Below are 14465 nucleotides of genomic sequence, written 5' to 3' on the forward strand. Positions count from 1 at the left end.
TAATAAACATACATCATACAGTAAATAAATTGTATGGGTAATAAACCTACACCATATAGTAAATAAAGTAAATGTGGGGATAAAACCATCACTAAGAGGTGAAACCGTCCATTTTTATTAGTGGTTAGTAATAGGAAAGCAAATCAATATAGTAATTTATATTACCTTTTTATAATATATTATACCAAGACCAAAATAGTCAATGATTCTTTCATAAAGCAACCATATATCAAAAATGAATCTTGGTCGACAATGATATTGAAGTGATTATTGTGCATATGCCCATGCCTTTAATTTTGTTGCTTTCTCACCTTCCATTAGTCAGCATATATGGAAAGTGATATTGAATGGTGTAGAGTATTAATAAAATAAATGAAGAAGATAAAAAGACAGAGAGCTTATCATGTTTTGGTGGGTTTGCTCGTATATCTCTCTAGCAGACCACAACTCCTCCACTACTTTTCTCCCTTACATCAACACAACGGTTAGTAGTATAAATAATAGTGCAGCACAAAAATTCTACCTGAAAGCTTTTCGTGCTGATAACGTGTTATTAAATAACAGGAATATGTGCGAGAATATTGAGTTGCACGTAAAGTAGATGAGACACAGTATTTAACTAGGTTCGGGTGTAATAACCCAAAACAAAATATCAAGAAAATAACAAAAATATCTAAAAAGTAGGATTAATACCTTCTAGCAAAAGGACAAGTTTGCCCTCACATATTTTAATAGAGAAAAAGTTGACTTTTTGATCGAGAAAGAATTTGGCAATTCCTCTTGCGCTGTTGCGTAGAGTACGGCGAAACGAGTTCATAGACACGTAGTGGGCCCGAATCGGAGTCGTAACGAAAGAGTTATGGTCAAAAGATTCTCAGTGGCATAACCATAAATATTTCGAAGTTGGATCTATAAAACCCAGCAACTCTCTCTTCTCGCGCGGAAAACGGGCCGCCGCCTTCCAGAGCTCGCTGGCGCCGCCTCCGAGCACCAATGGCCACGGGACCAGCGGTGTTGGAACCGCCGTCGAGTCCCCTACTTTTTCCGACCGATCCCCCACCGGCGACCTGTACTGGCCGGAAACTGCGAAAGAACGACGGAAGCTCACTGAAACTCACCGAAACTTCAAGGCCTCCAATCTCCCTCCTCCGGCCACCATTTCCGTCGACCCAAGTATGGACCTTGAACCTCTCGATCTGTTCTAGCTGCCTGTTGGGTCGGATTAGATCGATTTGTAGTGTAGCCATTGGATCTTTGAGCTTGAAGTTTCAGCCGATTTTCGGCCCCTGTTTTCGGCCACTTCCATTCACTTTTTGGGGTATGTCCAAGAACAAAAGTGACTCCAAATGGGGTGTTTTACCTAGGATAGGAGTTTGGAGTCTTGGTTCCGAGATTTTTCGGCAACCCAAAATCGCTTTGGACACCCGAATCTGCCCGCGCGTGGGGCGGCCCGTGGGCATGGGTGGTGAAGTAATTCTGTGTAGTTTAACGATCCTCGTGTCGTCACGAGTGCGTAGGATTTCGCGGATCTCGATTCGGAGTCCGTTTGAGCCCCGAACGGATTTTTCATATCGCGCGATCCTTGGGTACAGTGTCGTCAAATTGTTGGATCGCACTGAATTTTGGATATGTCATAATACATGATTCCAGGATCGTGTAGGATTCGACGGATTGCGAATCGGAGTCCCGGATACTCCGAAATTGCGAACCCTGGAGCTAGGGTTTAAATTTTAAGCGATAACGCGATTTTGACTAATCCGACCATCCGTTTCGGACCAAATTCGCAGAACATGGTTCCTTCTCTATGAGGAACCTTCAGAGAAGCCCAGATTGGCCATCGGAGATCGTGGACCCCACTGGTTTCGGATCGGCCGATCTGGCAGCTTATCGCTTAGTTAAGCGTCGGGTCGTCCAAAATTGATCTGAGAGTCTGAAAGGCTAATGTGGGCATAGGAGTAACTTTAAAGCGAGTGCACGTATTTCTAGGAGCTGAGGGCAGGGTGTTTAATTTAAATTCTTTTTATTCAGCAGTTTATTAATTTATTATCCATGATTAATCAGGCACCATGGGTCCAATCGACCCGCAGGAGGGACCTTCGAAGGGTCCAGCTAGCTCGGACCAACTGTGAGTGGACTTTCTTTCATAAATGATTTTATATAAATGAGTTATATAGATGATTTCTATAAATAAGATTTCATAAGTGATTTTATATAAATAAGTTTTTATAAATGAATTATCTGAGTAAATTTCAGTATTTGATCTTGAATAAGTGATATTACATGTTTTCCTGGCATGAAATGTAGCGTAAAACATTCTTATTTTTATATTACTCAGTTGAGCAGTAAATTTGAGATTGGTGATTCAGAATAGCAGCTTAACTCAGACTTATCATATTACAAAGAATTATCAGGTTTTTCTAAAATAGTTGTTTTAGAACCACCATGTACCCGCCTTTTATTGGGTGATTACCCTCAGACGGACCGATGTCTACGGACATCCAGTCTGTTCATAGTTCAGTCAGTGCACTTGACTTTGCCTCACGAGTTTCGGGGACGCTCGGACCGTGAGTGCCGGGATTTGCGGCTCGGCAGACTTGGTGTCCCGAGACCTGCCAGGATTGCGGCTCGGCTGACTCTGTGTCCCCGAGACCTGCCAGGATTGCGGATCAGGCTGACTACGGTCCCCTGCATCTGCCAGAGCGACTCGAGCTGACTTGGTGTCATCGAGGACCTGCCGGCGGATCAGGCTGACCATAGTCCCCTGTATCCTGCCAGTTTGCGGCTCGGATAGACTGCGTGTCATCCGAGACCTGCCAGGGGAATTGACGAACTTACAGGGGTACTTCTAGGTGGTACTTTTAAAGGAATTCAGTGTTTTATGAAATTATTGTTTTCAGAAAATTTTATATCAATTTTCTTAATATTCGTGCCGTTTTATATCTGTATATATATATATATACATATACGTATATCTGTTGATTTACATGCTTTATATATTTGATTACCGATGAACTTTAGATTTACATACATAATTATTTTGACTACGGGGGTTAGTATGTTTATAAACTAGTTTGAGAACATTCTTTTGTCCACTCACATTTTCGACTTGTTTTTCGCCCCCAGGCTGTAGATGCGTGCAGTCATCCACCATCGGGCCACTCCCAGCTTCCGCACCGCCAAGAAACGTAGGGTTTTATCGTAAAAGTTCTTGAAACCTTGTGAAGTAGTAGAAAATGCTCTGATATCTAGTTTTAGTAGAAAACTTGAACTGGTGAATGTTTGATTGACTATTCTTGTAAGAACCCAAAACAAAATATCTAAAAATAAAAAAAAATATCTAAAAAGTAAGGAAAATATCTTCTAACAAAAACACTATTTTGCCCTCGCATTAATTAATAGGGGGAAAATTGACTTTTTGATCGGAAAAGAATTTGGCAATTCCTTTTACGCCATTGCGTAGAGCACAGCGAAACGAGTCCGTAGACATGGAGTAGACCCGAATCGGAGTTGTACCGCGAAGGGCAAAATGGTAATTTGGTCAAAAAGTCAGATTTTTATTTCCCTCTCTCTCCTCTCCCCCGTGAGTTCTTCTCTCTCTCCTCTCTCCTCTCCACCACAGGCCGAGCCGATCTCCGGCGAGGGTACCATCGGCTCCGCCTCCCTCTCGCCGTCAAGACCTGACTGACCTCCACCCCAGGGCCACCCTGAGCTGGTCGGAAAATCACAATTTTCGACGGATGTTCACCGATTCCAGTTCAAACTTCCAGCTCGATTTTCTCCTTCAATTCTTCACCAAATCGATCGAGTAAGGCACCAGGAGCCCGACAGGATTGCAAAAGAGACCTTCAAAGGGTCCCAATTTGCTCGGACCATCTGTGAGTGGACTCTCTTTCATGAAAGATTTTATATAAATAATTTATATAGAAAATTTCTTATAAATAAGAATTCTTAAGTGATTTTATATAAATAAGTTTTTAATAAATAAGGTTATCTGAATATACTCTCGTATTTGATCTTGAATAAGTATTATAGCAAGTGTTCCAACCATGAATCGTAGCGTAAAATGTCTTTACTTTTATATTACTCAGTTGAGCAGCAGATTTGAGGTTTATGATACAAAATTTACAGTTGAACTCTGATTTATCAGATTTATCAGATTACCGAGAATTATCAGGTTTTTCTAAATTTATTTTTCAAAGAAAACCACCGTGTACCCATTACTTTTGGTGATTACCCAGAGTCGGACCGATGTCTACGGACATCCAGTCTGATTATAGTTCAGTCAGTGCACTTGACTTTGCCTCACGAGTTACGGGGACGCTCGGACCGTGAGTGCCAGGATTTGCGGCTCGGCAGACTTGGTGTCCCGAGACCTGCCAGGATTGCGGCTCGGCTGACTCTGTGTCCCCGAGACCTGCCAGGATTGCGGATCAGGCTGACTACGGTCCCCTGCATCCTGCCAGAGCGACTCGAGCTGACTTGGTGTCCTCGAGGAATCTGCCGGCAGATCAGGCTGATCATAGTCCTCTGATTTCGCCAGTTTGCGGCTCGGGTGGACTGCGTGGCGCTCGAGACCTGCCAGGGGAATTGACGGATATGACAGGGGTACAAATAGGTGGTATTTTTAAAGGATTTTCAGCTCTTTTATTCAGTTATGATTTTCAGCTATTTCAAACCAGTTTCTTTGATATTTGCGCATTCTATATCTTTATATATTTGTTCAGTTATGCAAGGTTTGAGTACAGAGCTTTTATACAAGTTTGATTTCAGTGTTTTATGCAAGCTTTTGATTTCAGTGCTTTTGTGCGAAACTTTTCGAGCTTGAATATGATTTATATAGAATGCCTTGAGTTTAGTATGCTTTCAATGGAGAGTACGTATTCAGCTTTATTTAACTACTTTTACAATGGGGGTTATTATGGTTATAAAGTTGTTTCTAAGAACCTTATTTTTGTCCACTCACATTTTCCAACCTGTTTTTCGCCCCAGGCCGTAGAAGCGCACGGGATCCACCACCGGGCCATGTAAAATTTCCGCTTCACCACGTAAGGTAGAGTTTCGTAGAAAACCCTTGAAACACTGAAAAATTTAGAAAAAAAAAATGCTCTGATATCTAGTTGAAACTGAAAAACTAGAGTTAAGATTGGTTATTTGAGATATTCTGGCAGTTGGTGTGAAATTATTGATTGTTTAACAAGTGGAAAATTTTGGGAGTGGTCAAAATACAGGGGAGATTCTGCCGAAATTTCGGCAGAAATCTAAGGAAAGTTAAAAAGAATTTAAATTAAGAAGGGTAAAAAGGTCCTTGGTGCCCGACATTCGCCAGGTGTCGGACACGCACAGGACTTGGCTCGAATTCTAAAGTGGAAATTGGGTCGGGTCCTGTCAATTCTGGCAGTTGGTGAAGAATTATTGGTTTGTCTAACAGGTGGAAAAATTTGGATTTGGTTTCTGCCGAATTTTCGACAGGAGTCCAAAGAAAATTTTAAGAATAACTGTAACAGGAAGGGTAAAATTGTCATTTGTGCCCGACGGTTGCCATGTGTCGGACACGCACAGGGCTTGGTTCGAATTCCAAAGTGGAATTGGGATCAGGTCCTGTCATCGGGTATGCCTACGTCTTCGGAGAGCAGCAGCAATAACTTTTTCACTATATAAAATAATAGGGCTACAACTTTAGTGTTTACAATATATGTGGCTCACTGATTATTTATTTTTTTCTCTCTAGAAGAATTTCTCTCTGTTCTCTTTTCTCTCCACTCACTCACCCTCTTTCTTCCTTCTCTTCTTTCTCTCTGGGCTCTATCTCTTCCTTATCTGATGGTGTGTATCACGCAAGGGAAGGATGAAGCCTTTTTATAAACAAAGTTGATAGCTTCCTGTGAGTGTGACTCATGCACCAATGTCTTCAAACCAATAGTGAGTGGGCTCCACATATTTTTTCTTTACAACAAAAAGGTCTTATATTTTATGATTCGTCTTAGAAGACTCTTTAGTGTATGGTCACGACACTAGTAACATCATTTTCTTCTTCAATACAATTTGTTACTTTATCATGTACTTATTGTTCCTTCTACTACTCATACCTTGGCTATTTTTTTTCAGAGAAATTGGTACATTGAAGTCTTTGTTCAACTGGTTAGAAGAAAAATGTAAAACTGAACAGATGATCATATATAACAAAGATGTGTATAAATACTGTAAGAAAAATAATTTTTTTTACTCATAGGCCGAAGCCTAACACCTCTGAGCCCACCCAGTTGAGGCAAACACTGCAAGACAACAGTGACCAGAGATATTAATCTGCCACAAAATAATGCATCCATTGTCCAAATCTGTCGAGTTGTCGATTTTTCTTCTGGCGTTTTCTCCTGGATGTCTTGCGTGGTAGGGGCAAAACATTATTCAGCTCTTAAAAGCTATCCCCACATCCCACAAGCTTCTTTATCTGATAGGAGCAAAAAGCTTTTCTACATGTATTTTCTGTATATATAATAAGCCTATATATCTTTCATCTTCATTAGGGTTCAGGGCCTAAGGCTAACAAAAAATGTGGTCACCATGGTGGGATGCTAGCAATATTGAGAAAGATGGCCATCTCATGATGACCAGAGCAATATTTCTCACCATTTCAGCCATGGCGGTTGCTCTGTTCTGGTTCATGTGGAACTGGAAAAGCTCAAAAAACCCAACACCTCCATTGCCACCAGGTCCTCGTGGTCTGCCATTTCTTGGGAGCCTTCCTTTTTTAGGCCCCAACCTTCACCACGAATTCACAAACCTGGCAAGCGTTTATGGCCCTATCTACAAACTCCAACTCGGTAGCAAATTATGCTTTGTGCTCTCTTCACCATCACTTGTGAAACAAGTGGTTCGTGACCAAGACACCCTCTTTGCAAATCATGACCCTATAATTGCTGCACAGATTATCTCCTACGGAGGAACCGACATCGCCTTCGGATCCTACGGTCCAGATTGGAGGAGGTTGCGCAAGGTGTTTGTGAGCCACGTGATGAGCAAAGGCAACCTTGATGCTTGTTATGCTCTGAGAAAAGAGGAAGTTCTCAAGTCAATTGATTATATTTATGGCAAAAGTGACAGCCCAATTGATTTCGGGCGGGTTGCATTTTTTACAGCAGTCAACACAATCATGAGAATGTTGTGGGGTGGGACTCTGGAAGCAGAGAAGGGGACTGATCTTGGGGCAGAGTTAAGAAATGTGGTGGCTGAAATGGTGGAGTTGCTTGGGAAGGGAAATATTTCCGACTTTTTTCCTTGGCTTGCCAAGTTTGATGTGCAAGGAATTGCGAGGCGTGCGAAGCAGGTTCTATCTGTGACTGAAAAGATTCTCAACTCTGCCATTGAAAAGCAGATGAGTGAGGCAGCAGAGCAAGATGGGGGGCTATCGCTAAAGCATGAAAGGAAGGGCTTTCTGCAGTTCCTGTTGGAGCTTAATGAGCATGGAGATGATGCAGAATCGCTTACTTTGCAACAAATCAAGGCCCTGCTCACGGTACTCTATTCTTATCTTTTGGTTTGTAGTTTGTTGGCAGTTGACCTGAGCGATTTGTGGCCATTGACACATGACTTTTGCCTTACTTTTGACAACACTTTAATGCATTAATACGGTCAGTATTCACATATACATGAGTGAGAGACTCACCATATAATATCCTTCTTGTGATGATAAATAAACTTTGCTGATATGATGTGCATCCTATCAATTTATTTTCAAGAGCAAATTTTGATGTAAAAATTCTAACACGAGGGATAGTAAGAAGTAAATTAAAATGCAACAAATCTTTTTTCTGAACTTTTTAACAGTTGATAATTTTGAACAGGACATTATGGCTGGTGGTACTGACACCACAGCAACAATGATGGAATGGGTAATGGCTGAGCTGATGCAACAACCAGATGACCTGAAAAAAGTTCAAGAAGAACTGAAAGAAGTTGTGGGGTTGAAAAACTTGGTTGAAGAGTCTCATATACCCAAATTACATTATTTAGATGCTGTGATTAAGGAGACATCTAGATTGCACCCTGCTCTGCCTCTTCTGGCTCCCCATTGTCCAAGTCAATCCACCACCATTGGAGGGTTCAAAATACCAAAAGGTTCAAGTGTTTTTTTAAATGTTTGGGCCATTCACAGAGACCCTAATGTTTGGGACAATCCCTTGGAATTTAGGCCCAAGAGGTTCCTCAATGATCCTCCCGGCAACAACATTCATTACAATGGCAATAAGTTGGAATATCTTCCATTTGGTTCTGGGAGAAGAATGTGTCCTGGGATTCCCTTAGCAGAGAGGATGATGATCTATGTGTTGGCTTCATTTTTGCATTCATTTGAGTGGAGGTTGCCCAATGATGCAAAGCTTGACCTTCAAGACAAATTTGGGATTGTGACAAAGAAAATGACTCCATTAGTTGTCATTCCAACACCCAGGTTATCTAAATTGGAGCTCTATACTTAGATTTATTTTCATTCCCTCTTAAAAGATGCAGCATGCATGTCACATATATGCATTGATGCTCTTGGTTCAATCGTTTCCCCCATAATCCTTATTATCTTATAATAAATGGAGGAAATAAAAGACCTGGTGTGGTTTGTCTCATGTCGAGTGATACATTGTGATTTATTTTGTTGCACTATATTAGTTACTTTTTTGTTAACAGATAGTTTAAACTTCAAAAAGAATTAATAAACAAAAAAGAACATCTTGAATAATATCAGAAAATTCTTCGAACCGCAACATATCAATCTCAAGAGATAGAGGTGGGTTAGTTCATAAAAAAATATTAACAATTAAAAAAAATAAGGTTCAAAACACTTCCTCAAGTATTTACTTCAAATTTGAAATTCTTGAATATGAACATTGTATTATTGTATTGAGGACACTACCTATATAGTAAATGATAATTTTGTAACATGGTTAAAGCCAATAGCAGACCCAGGAATTTTTATAGGGCTAGGTTAAATATAAAAAAAATTTCTTTAGGGGAGATATATTATAAGCTTTTTTTCTCATGAAATTAAAATGTAAATAAAATTTTATGGATCAAACAAAGTCACATTACAATATCAAACTCTTTAGGTTGAACTACGTGAGATCCGAGTTCAGAAAGTTTCTCAAAAATTGAAGTATCGACATTAGATGCAAATGGTATATCCTTATTATCGTTACCACTTTTTTTGAAAAATGTATAAATAGTTTTTCCTCTCTTTGCCAGTCTATTATCATCACGTGACATAATATCCTAATAAGAAATACCAGACACCAAAAATCATATATGCTAATTAATAATTCAAGTTGCAAAAATAAAACATATATCAACAATCTCCAAAAAAATTCACCCAAACCCTAAATCATAAAAACTTAACAACAACAATTAAAATTGGAAATTAAATATATAAAACAAAGAGAAAAACTTACCAACATTGAAGAACCCACTGAAGATAGGTTGGTACCATTTTTTAGAGGAGGAGAGCTATTTCCTCTAGGCTCTCAAGGTTCAAATATGGCGTTTTGGGTGGTTGCTCTCTGTGGGTGTAGTCCAATATCAGTCCGATTAGAATAGGTCAAGTTGGTAGAGCCTTACAAGAAAAAATAAATAAAATAAAAAAATTGGTAGAGCCTTAGCGTGAGTTCTACTTCTAATCAAATTTATATAGGTTTGGATTGATGTTTATTATTTCCTATATGCTTCAGGAATGGGTTTGTTTTAAATAAAGCTATTATTTACTTTACTTAAATTGGGCTATTATTAGTTTATTATATTTATTTGGTGTAGTGGGCACTGGCGGACCCAGAAATTTTTTAGCAAAGGTGCAATTTTGAAAGGTTAAAAACTCTTTGTGGATTGAACATCTAAAGCTTTTTAACTAGATTGACCTTAGGTCCCTTCATGCATTCATATCATACATGAAAAATTGTTCTATGTAAAAATATTGACTAAGTATGAAAATGGTTTTTCGGAATAATCATTTTCTCAAGATAATTTTTCGCGGCTTTTATTCCTTACACATCAAATAAGAAAACTTGATTTTATGGGATTTTATTATAAAGTATATATTGACTTAATGAGCTATCATTTTTAACCTAAATCGTATTTTGCACTAAAATCGATTTTTCAAATTTTGATTTGGGAGGAATTTGATTTTCTAGTATTTTTATTTGAACCCAAATGGGGGTACTTCCTTATTTACATTGTAAACTTAAGTAAATTGAGTAATATAAAAATAAATTAAAGTAAAAAGACAAAGACATTTACTTAAATGTTGAAGATGGAAATAAGGTAATTTGTACACCACCACCAGCTGAATAAATGGGCAATTTCAAGTACCTACAATGATTTTTCTGGCAAGATGAGGTGCAGCACCTCCTTGCTCCTTAATAGGTCCGCCAGTGGTAGTAGTCTAATATTTATTGGAGTAGGAATAAACTTAACTATATTTAATATTTAAAAATCTTCCCCTAGGCTAGAGCCCACTCCAGCCTAGTAATAGATCCGCCCTTGGTTAAAGCACAAACTGGATAATGACATAACTGGCTCCACTTTAAAGATCATATTTCGAATTCACTTTTAATACTTTAAATTATAGAACTAATTTAATTAGGTTTGGAAAGTACAAGTGCAAACTTAGTTTATCTAAACATGGTGATATCGAGTTAAACATAGAACTTCGGGTACAGAAATTTAAGAATATAAATTATATGACGGTAATACGATCTCATTCAAAAATTACTGAAATAGAGACAAGAATAAGGTTAAATAACGTACCACTAAAATTAGTGGTATATTAAATATCAATATAAGAGCCTTGGAATCTTCAAGTGAGATTCCATCATCACTAAATCTAATTTCTTACATAATGGCCTCTGTACATAATGTAGATTCCCAATAACTCCACTCATCGATCTTTTATTTCATGGCCACATCGGTTTCGGTACAACTTCTTGTTAGTTGTTACATCAAGCTCATTTCATGCAAGCCCCCAATTGGCACATTTTGAGGTAACTTTCTACAAGTAGCTGATCAGAAATATCTTTCGAGGCACTTGATGTTCATTGCTTAATTAAGCTGAAGCAGCAGCGACGCAAACAGGCAGATCTGTCTCAACATTAGGTGGAGTTCGAAGTATGGGGTTGCTCTCAAAGAAATTCACAGGCTTTAGGTCAAAGCTAGATGACACCGTCGGCATTATAGGGAAGTCTTCTTGACATGGTATGTGATGAAAACCTAATGTGTACCAGAGAACAATATCCTTGTTCTCGATTGGCCGGTCCCTGCAAAATCAAAATCATCAATTAGATACTATTTTCAGATACTATTTTTGTAAAAGATGTTACCAGTAAATATTATACAAATAAATTAGATGCTTACCTGTCGGACCAGACGGCTAGGGTATCTTCACCCTGACTTTGGCAAACGAGCAGCCCACCAGCCCATTGCTCACTCCTATTGTATGGGGTAACCCAAATTTGATTGTTCGTAAAAGCACCTCTCTTTTGGGGAGGGTCATCTAGATCAAGCAAGCTAGCAGCAGTGCCACCAGGGACCAATTTATACCCGACCGGGTTTCCGACCCGGGTCTTTTTTGTTGGGTTGATCACATGGAATTCGGATGGGTCATAGAGTTTTAGCTTAACTTGTGCATCTTTTTCTGTTTTGGCCACGGTTTTAGTAGCTTTCAAGTAGCTTTTCCTTGGTGACTCATTTGGAGAGTTTTGCTCCCTTTGGAGATTCACTTTCAGAAAGGAGTTATCTGAGCCGTCCACGTCCATATCAAGATAAAATGTGACATAATGGTCATGAATAACGCCAATAACGTTTTCTGACAAGAGTGTTCCGTGGAGATTCTCTGGGCTAGACACTTGGTTCACATTCTCATAGGAGGTGCCTTTCACCATCAAAATCCCACTCAGTCCAACCTGCATACGCATATATGTATTGAAAAATGTTAGAGAATAGCTATACTTGCTGCTTGGGTGACTTTTAGTTGTTGATGTTCACGACACATTAGCGACGGTATAACCACTAATCAATAATATTAACAATAATTTATGGCATCGAGATTAAAAGAAGAAATGATGCAAGAAATTTAAGAACCAAAAGAAAATTGACCAAGCCTATTATTCATATATTCATGATATTTTTCACTATCAATCTAATTTAGACTATTACTTATATTCATAAAATAAAATCAGCAAGCCACTAACCTTGACTCTGATTAGTCCATCTGTTTGAAACTCCCAGTCGATGATATAGTCATAGTTAGCCACTGATGCTGCCATTCTGACCACTAAAGTCACCTTTGGCCTTACTTCTCTAATCTGCCAAACACTCACATAAGTAGGGCCCACTTGATTTAAAATTCATACATAAGAAAATCATTAGCGTATTATATTTACTGAACATATTACAGACCGTATTTTCAACAAAACTAAAATAAAGTTCAATTGCATGATGAGTCTAATTTTTACTAAAAAAATTAATAAATAAATATTACTCTTTTTAAGTTTTGCTTTTGGACTTGAGTTTCTTTACCTGCATACCCGTTATCGGACATTCTGTGTGCCGCCACGCGATATCACCCGCATAGCTCTCAAACACACAAACCATGTTTGATCGGACGTACGGTGTTCCATCAGCTGCTGCAAACACACCATCCATATAATAGGCATTGCGTGGGCAATCATTAAGCGGGTCAAGAGACATGGCCTGCAATCCGAACCCATATTCGCCTGCATCCATATAAGTCTTGAAGTACCATGCATCAGTGGGGTCCATGTAAGGCACGAACAATTCCGACGTAAACCCTTTGTACATCACATCCCTAAATTCCCCGGTATTCGGGTCACGGACTTTAGCCTGAGACACGATCACACCCGCCCGGGCATCGGGTTTCAAGTGAAATTCCCAATTTGCCCATTTGACCAAGTGATCATCCTCCACAGTAAAACTCCGCCCATTGGGCTGCTCTATGGATATGGGCTTCAGCAGCTTGAGAACTTGATTGGGCTTCTGGGCCGAGTACCTATAGTCTGTGTTGGCAGCCTTTGGTATGGGGATGCTCCCGCCCTTATCCGAAATCTCCAACACTTGTTTGGTGTCCAAGTCAACAAGCACAGTCAATCCTTCGATTGGCCTCATGTAGAAGTTCACAGTATCCTTGGTGGAGTAGCACTGCACCTTAATCAACCTCCTTTTCTCCTCCACCTTGCCGTACCACCCCGTGGAAAGCGGCAGGCAAGCCAGATCCGTCAGATCAACCCCGCGCTGGACGATCGTGCGGTTGAAATCCGCGTTCATGAGCGGGACCCACGTGGCCGCGGTCATCTCCTCCAGCGTCATCGTGGGGTAACCGGAGTGGGAGGCGGTGTCCTCCACGGTCACCTCGCGGGTAGTCAAATCAACGGTGAGAACGTGCGACATGTCATCCACACGCGCGACGACGGTGGCCTTTCTAGGAAAGAGAGGGTCGCCGTGGTGCCAACGGAGCATGAGGGACTTGTCGGGCTCTTGGAGTTCGACGGAATGGAGCGCGTGGGAGGAGGAGGAGGCGAAGAGCGCATGGGAGGAGAGGATGGAGCGGACGGCGGTGATCTCTGGGAGAGTGAGGGGGTCGAGAGGGTGGTGGGGGGTGTCGGAGGCGTGGTCGCGGAGGCGGCGTGTGGGGCTGGGGGGTTTGGACTGGAGGCGGTTTTTGGAGGAGCACCAGGCCGAGTTGGTGGAGCAGTCGAGGAGGTCGGAGGCGTAGGGTGGCCCGTAAGGGAGGTGGGCCCAGGTGAAGAGGAGGGCTACGGCTATGCAGAGGGTGAGAAAGAAGAAACGCAGAAAGCTTCTGGTGTCCATGGGAGCTTTCTCCACCTGAAGGCTCTGTTTGAGAGTGAGTGTGAAGGTGAGAGCTGAGATTTGTTGGTTGGCTTGTTTGAGTATTAATATAATTAGTGCTGAGCTCTTGAACTATAAGAATAAGGGATTTGTCGTCAATAACCATTGGATATAAATCCAACGATCCATTTATTATTGCATTCATTTTTAAAAAAATTTAAATCATTAAATTAATATACAACGATAAATAATTACAATCTTTTAAACTCCTGTGATCTAAAAAATCGAACTTTTAATATAATATAGAGAGGTAGCCGCTTGCTAAGGTAAGGATAAGGATGATGGCATGAGAAAGATTCCAAATATTGAGAGAATCAGTATGTGACAATTATAAATTAGTCCAGTAGGCAAGTCGCCTCTTGTTGTGCATACTGATCACACATGCACTTGTGCGTATACTGCATAGTGACGTTACTTTCTTTTTTCTTTCTTAATAATACACTAAAGCCTGTCTTGGTCAAGATATTTAGATAATTACGTGTTTAGTCAAATTTTAAATTTCGTATAGAGCCCTCAAATTTTCAATCTGTCTAATTATATAACTCTAACTTAGTTGCAAGATCGTATTA

General features: G+C 40.1%; 2 protein-coding genes across 2 annotated transcripts; one reads left to right on the forward strand and one right to left on the reverse strand.

Annotated features, from left to right (window-relative positions):
• Nucleotides 1–6503: 6503 nt before the first annotated feature.
• On the forward strand, nt 6504–8615 carry LOC117626925 (flavonoid 3'-monooxygenase CYP75B137-like). Its single transcript, XM_034358734.1, has 2 exons — nt 6504–7513; nt 7842–8615. Exons 1-2 carry the CDS (start codon nt 6551–6553, stop codon nt 8472–8474), a joined length of 1596 nt encoding a protein of 531 aa, XP_034214625.1. The 5' UTR covers nt 6504–6550; the 3' UTR covers nt 8475–8615.
• Nucleotides 8616–10752: 2137 nt separating this feature from the next.
• Nucleotides 10753–13968, reverse strand: LOC117627009 (primary amine oxidase-like). Its single transcript, XM_034358875.1, has 4 exons — nt 12550–13968; nt 12222–12335; nt 11386–11933; nt 10753–11288 (listed from the first exon to the last, which is right to left on the reverse strand). The coding sequence occupies exons 1-4, from the start codon at nt 13855–13857 to the stop codon at nt 11078–11080; spliced, it is 2181 nt and encodes a 726-aa protein (XP_034214766.1). The 5' UTR covers nt 13858–13968; the 3' UTR covers nt 10753–11077.
• Between the last annotated feature and the right edge of the window lie 497 nt (nt 13969–14465).

Source organism: Prunus dulcis, chromosome 5 (assembly GCF_902201215.1).
Source record: "Prunus dulcis chromosome 5, ALMONDv2, whole genome shotgun sequence".
Taxonomy (NCBI): domain Eukaryota; kingdom Viridiplantae; phylum Streptophyta; class Magnoliopsida; order Rosales; family Rosaceae; genus Prunus; species Prunus dulcis.

What these genes read in the sequence shown, in the direction of transcription:
- LOC117627009 (XM_034358875.1), bottom strand. Translation starts at nt 13,857, where the DNA reads ATGGACACCAGAAGCTTTCTGCGTTTCTTCTTTCTCACCCTCTGCATA. An exon ending in GTCCGATAACGGGTATGCAG is followed by an intron (nt 12,336 to 12,549) that starts GTAAAGAAACTC and finishes AGTGTTTGGCAG; the next exon opens with ATTAGAGAAGTAAGGCCAAA. An exon ending in CTAGCCGTCTGGTCCGACAG is followed by an intron (nt 11,289 to 11,385) that starts GTAAGCATCTAA and finishes TTGATTTTGCAG; the next exon opens with GGACCGGCCAATCGAGAACA.
- LOC117626925 (XM_034358734.1), top strand. Translation starts at nt 6,551, where the DNA reads ATGTGGTCACCATGGTGGGATGCTAGCAATATTGAGAAAGATGGCCAT. An exon ending in AAATCAAGGCCCTGCTCACG is followed by an intron (nt 7,514 to 7,841) that starts GTACTCTATTCT and finishes AATTTTGAACAG; the next exon opens with GACATTATGGCTGGTGGTAC.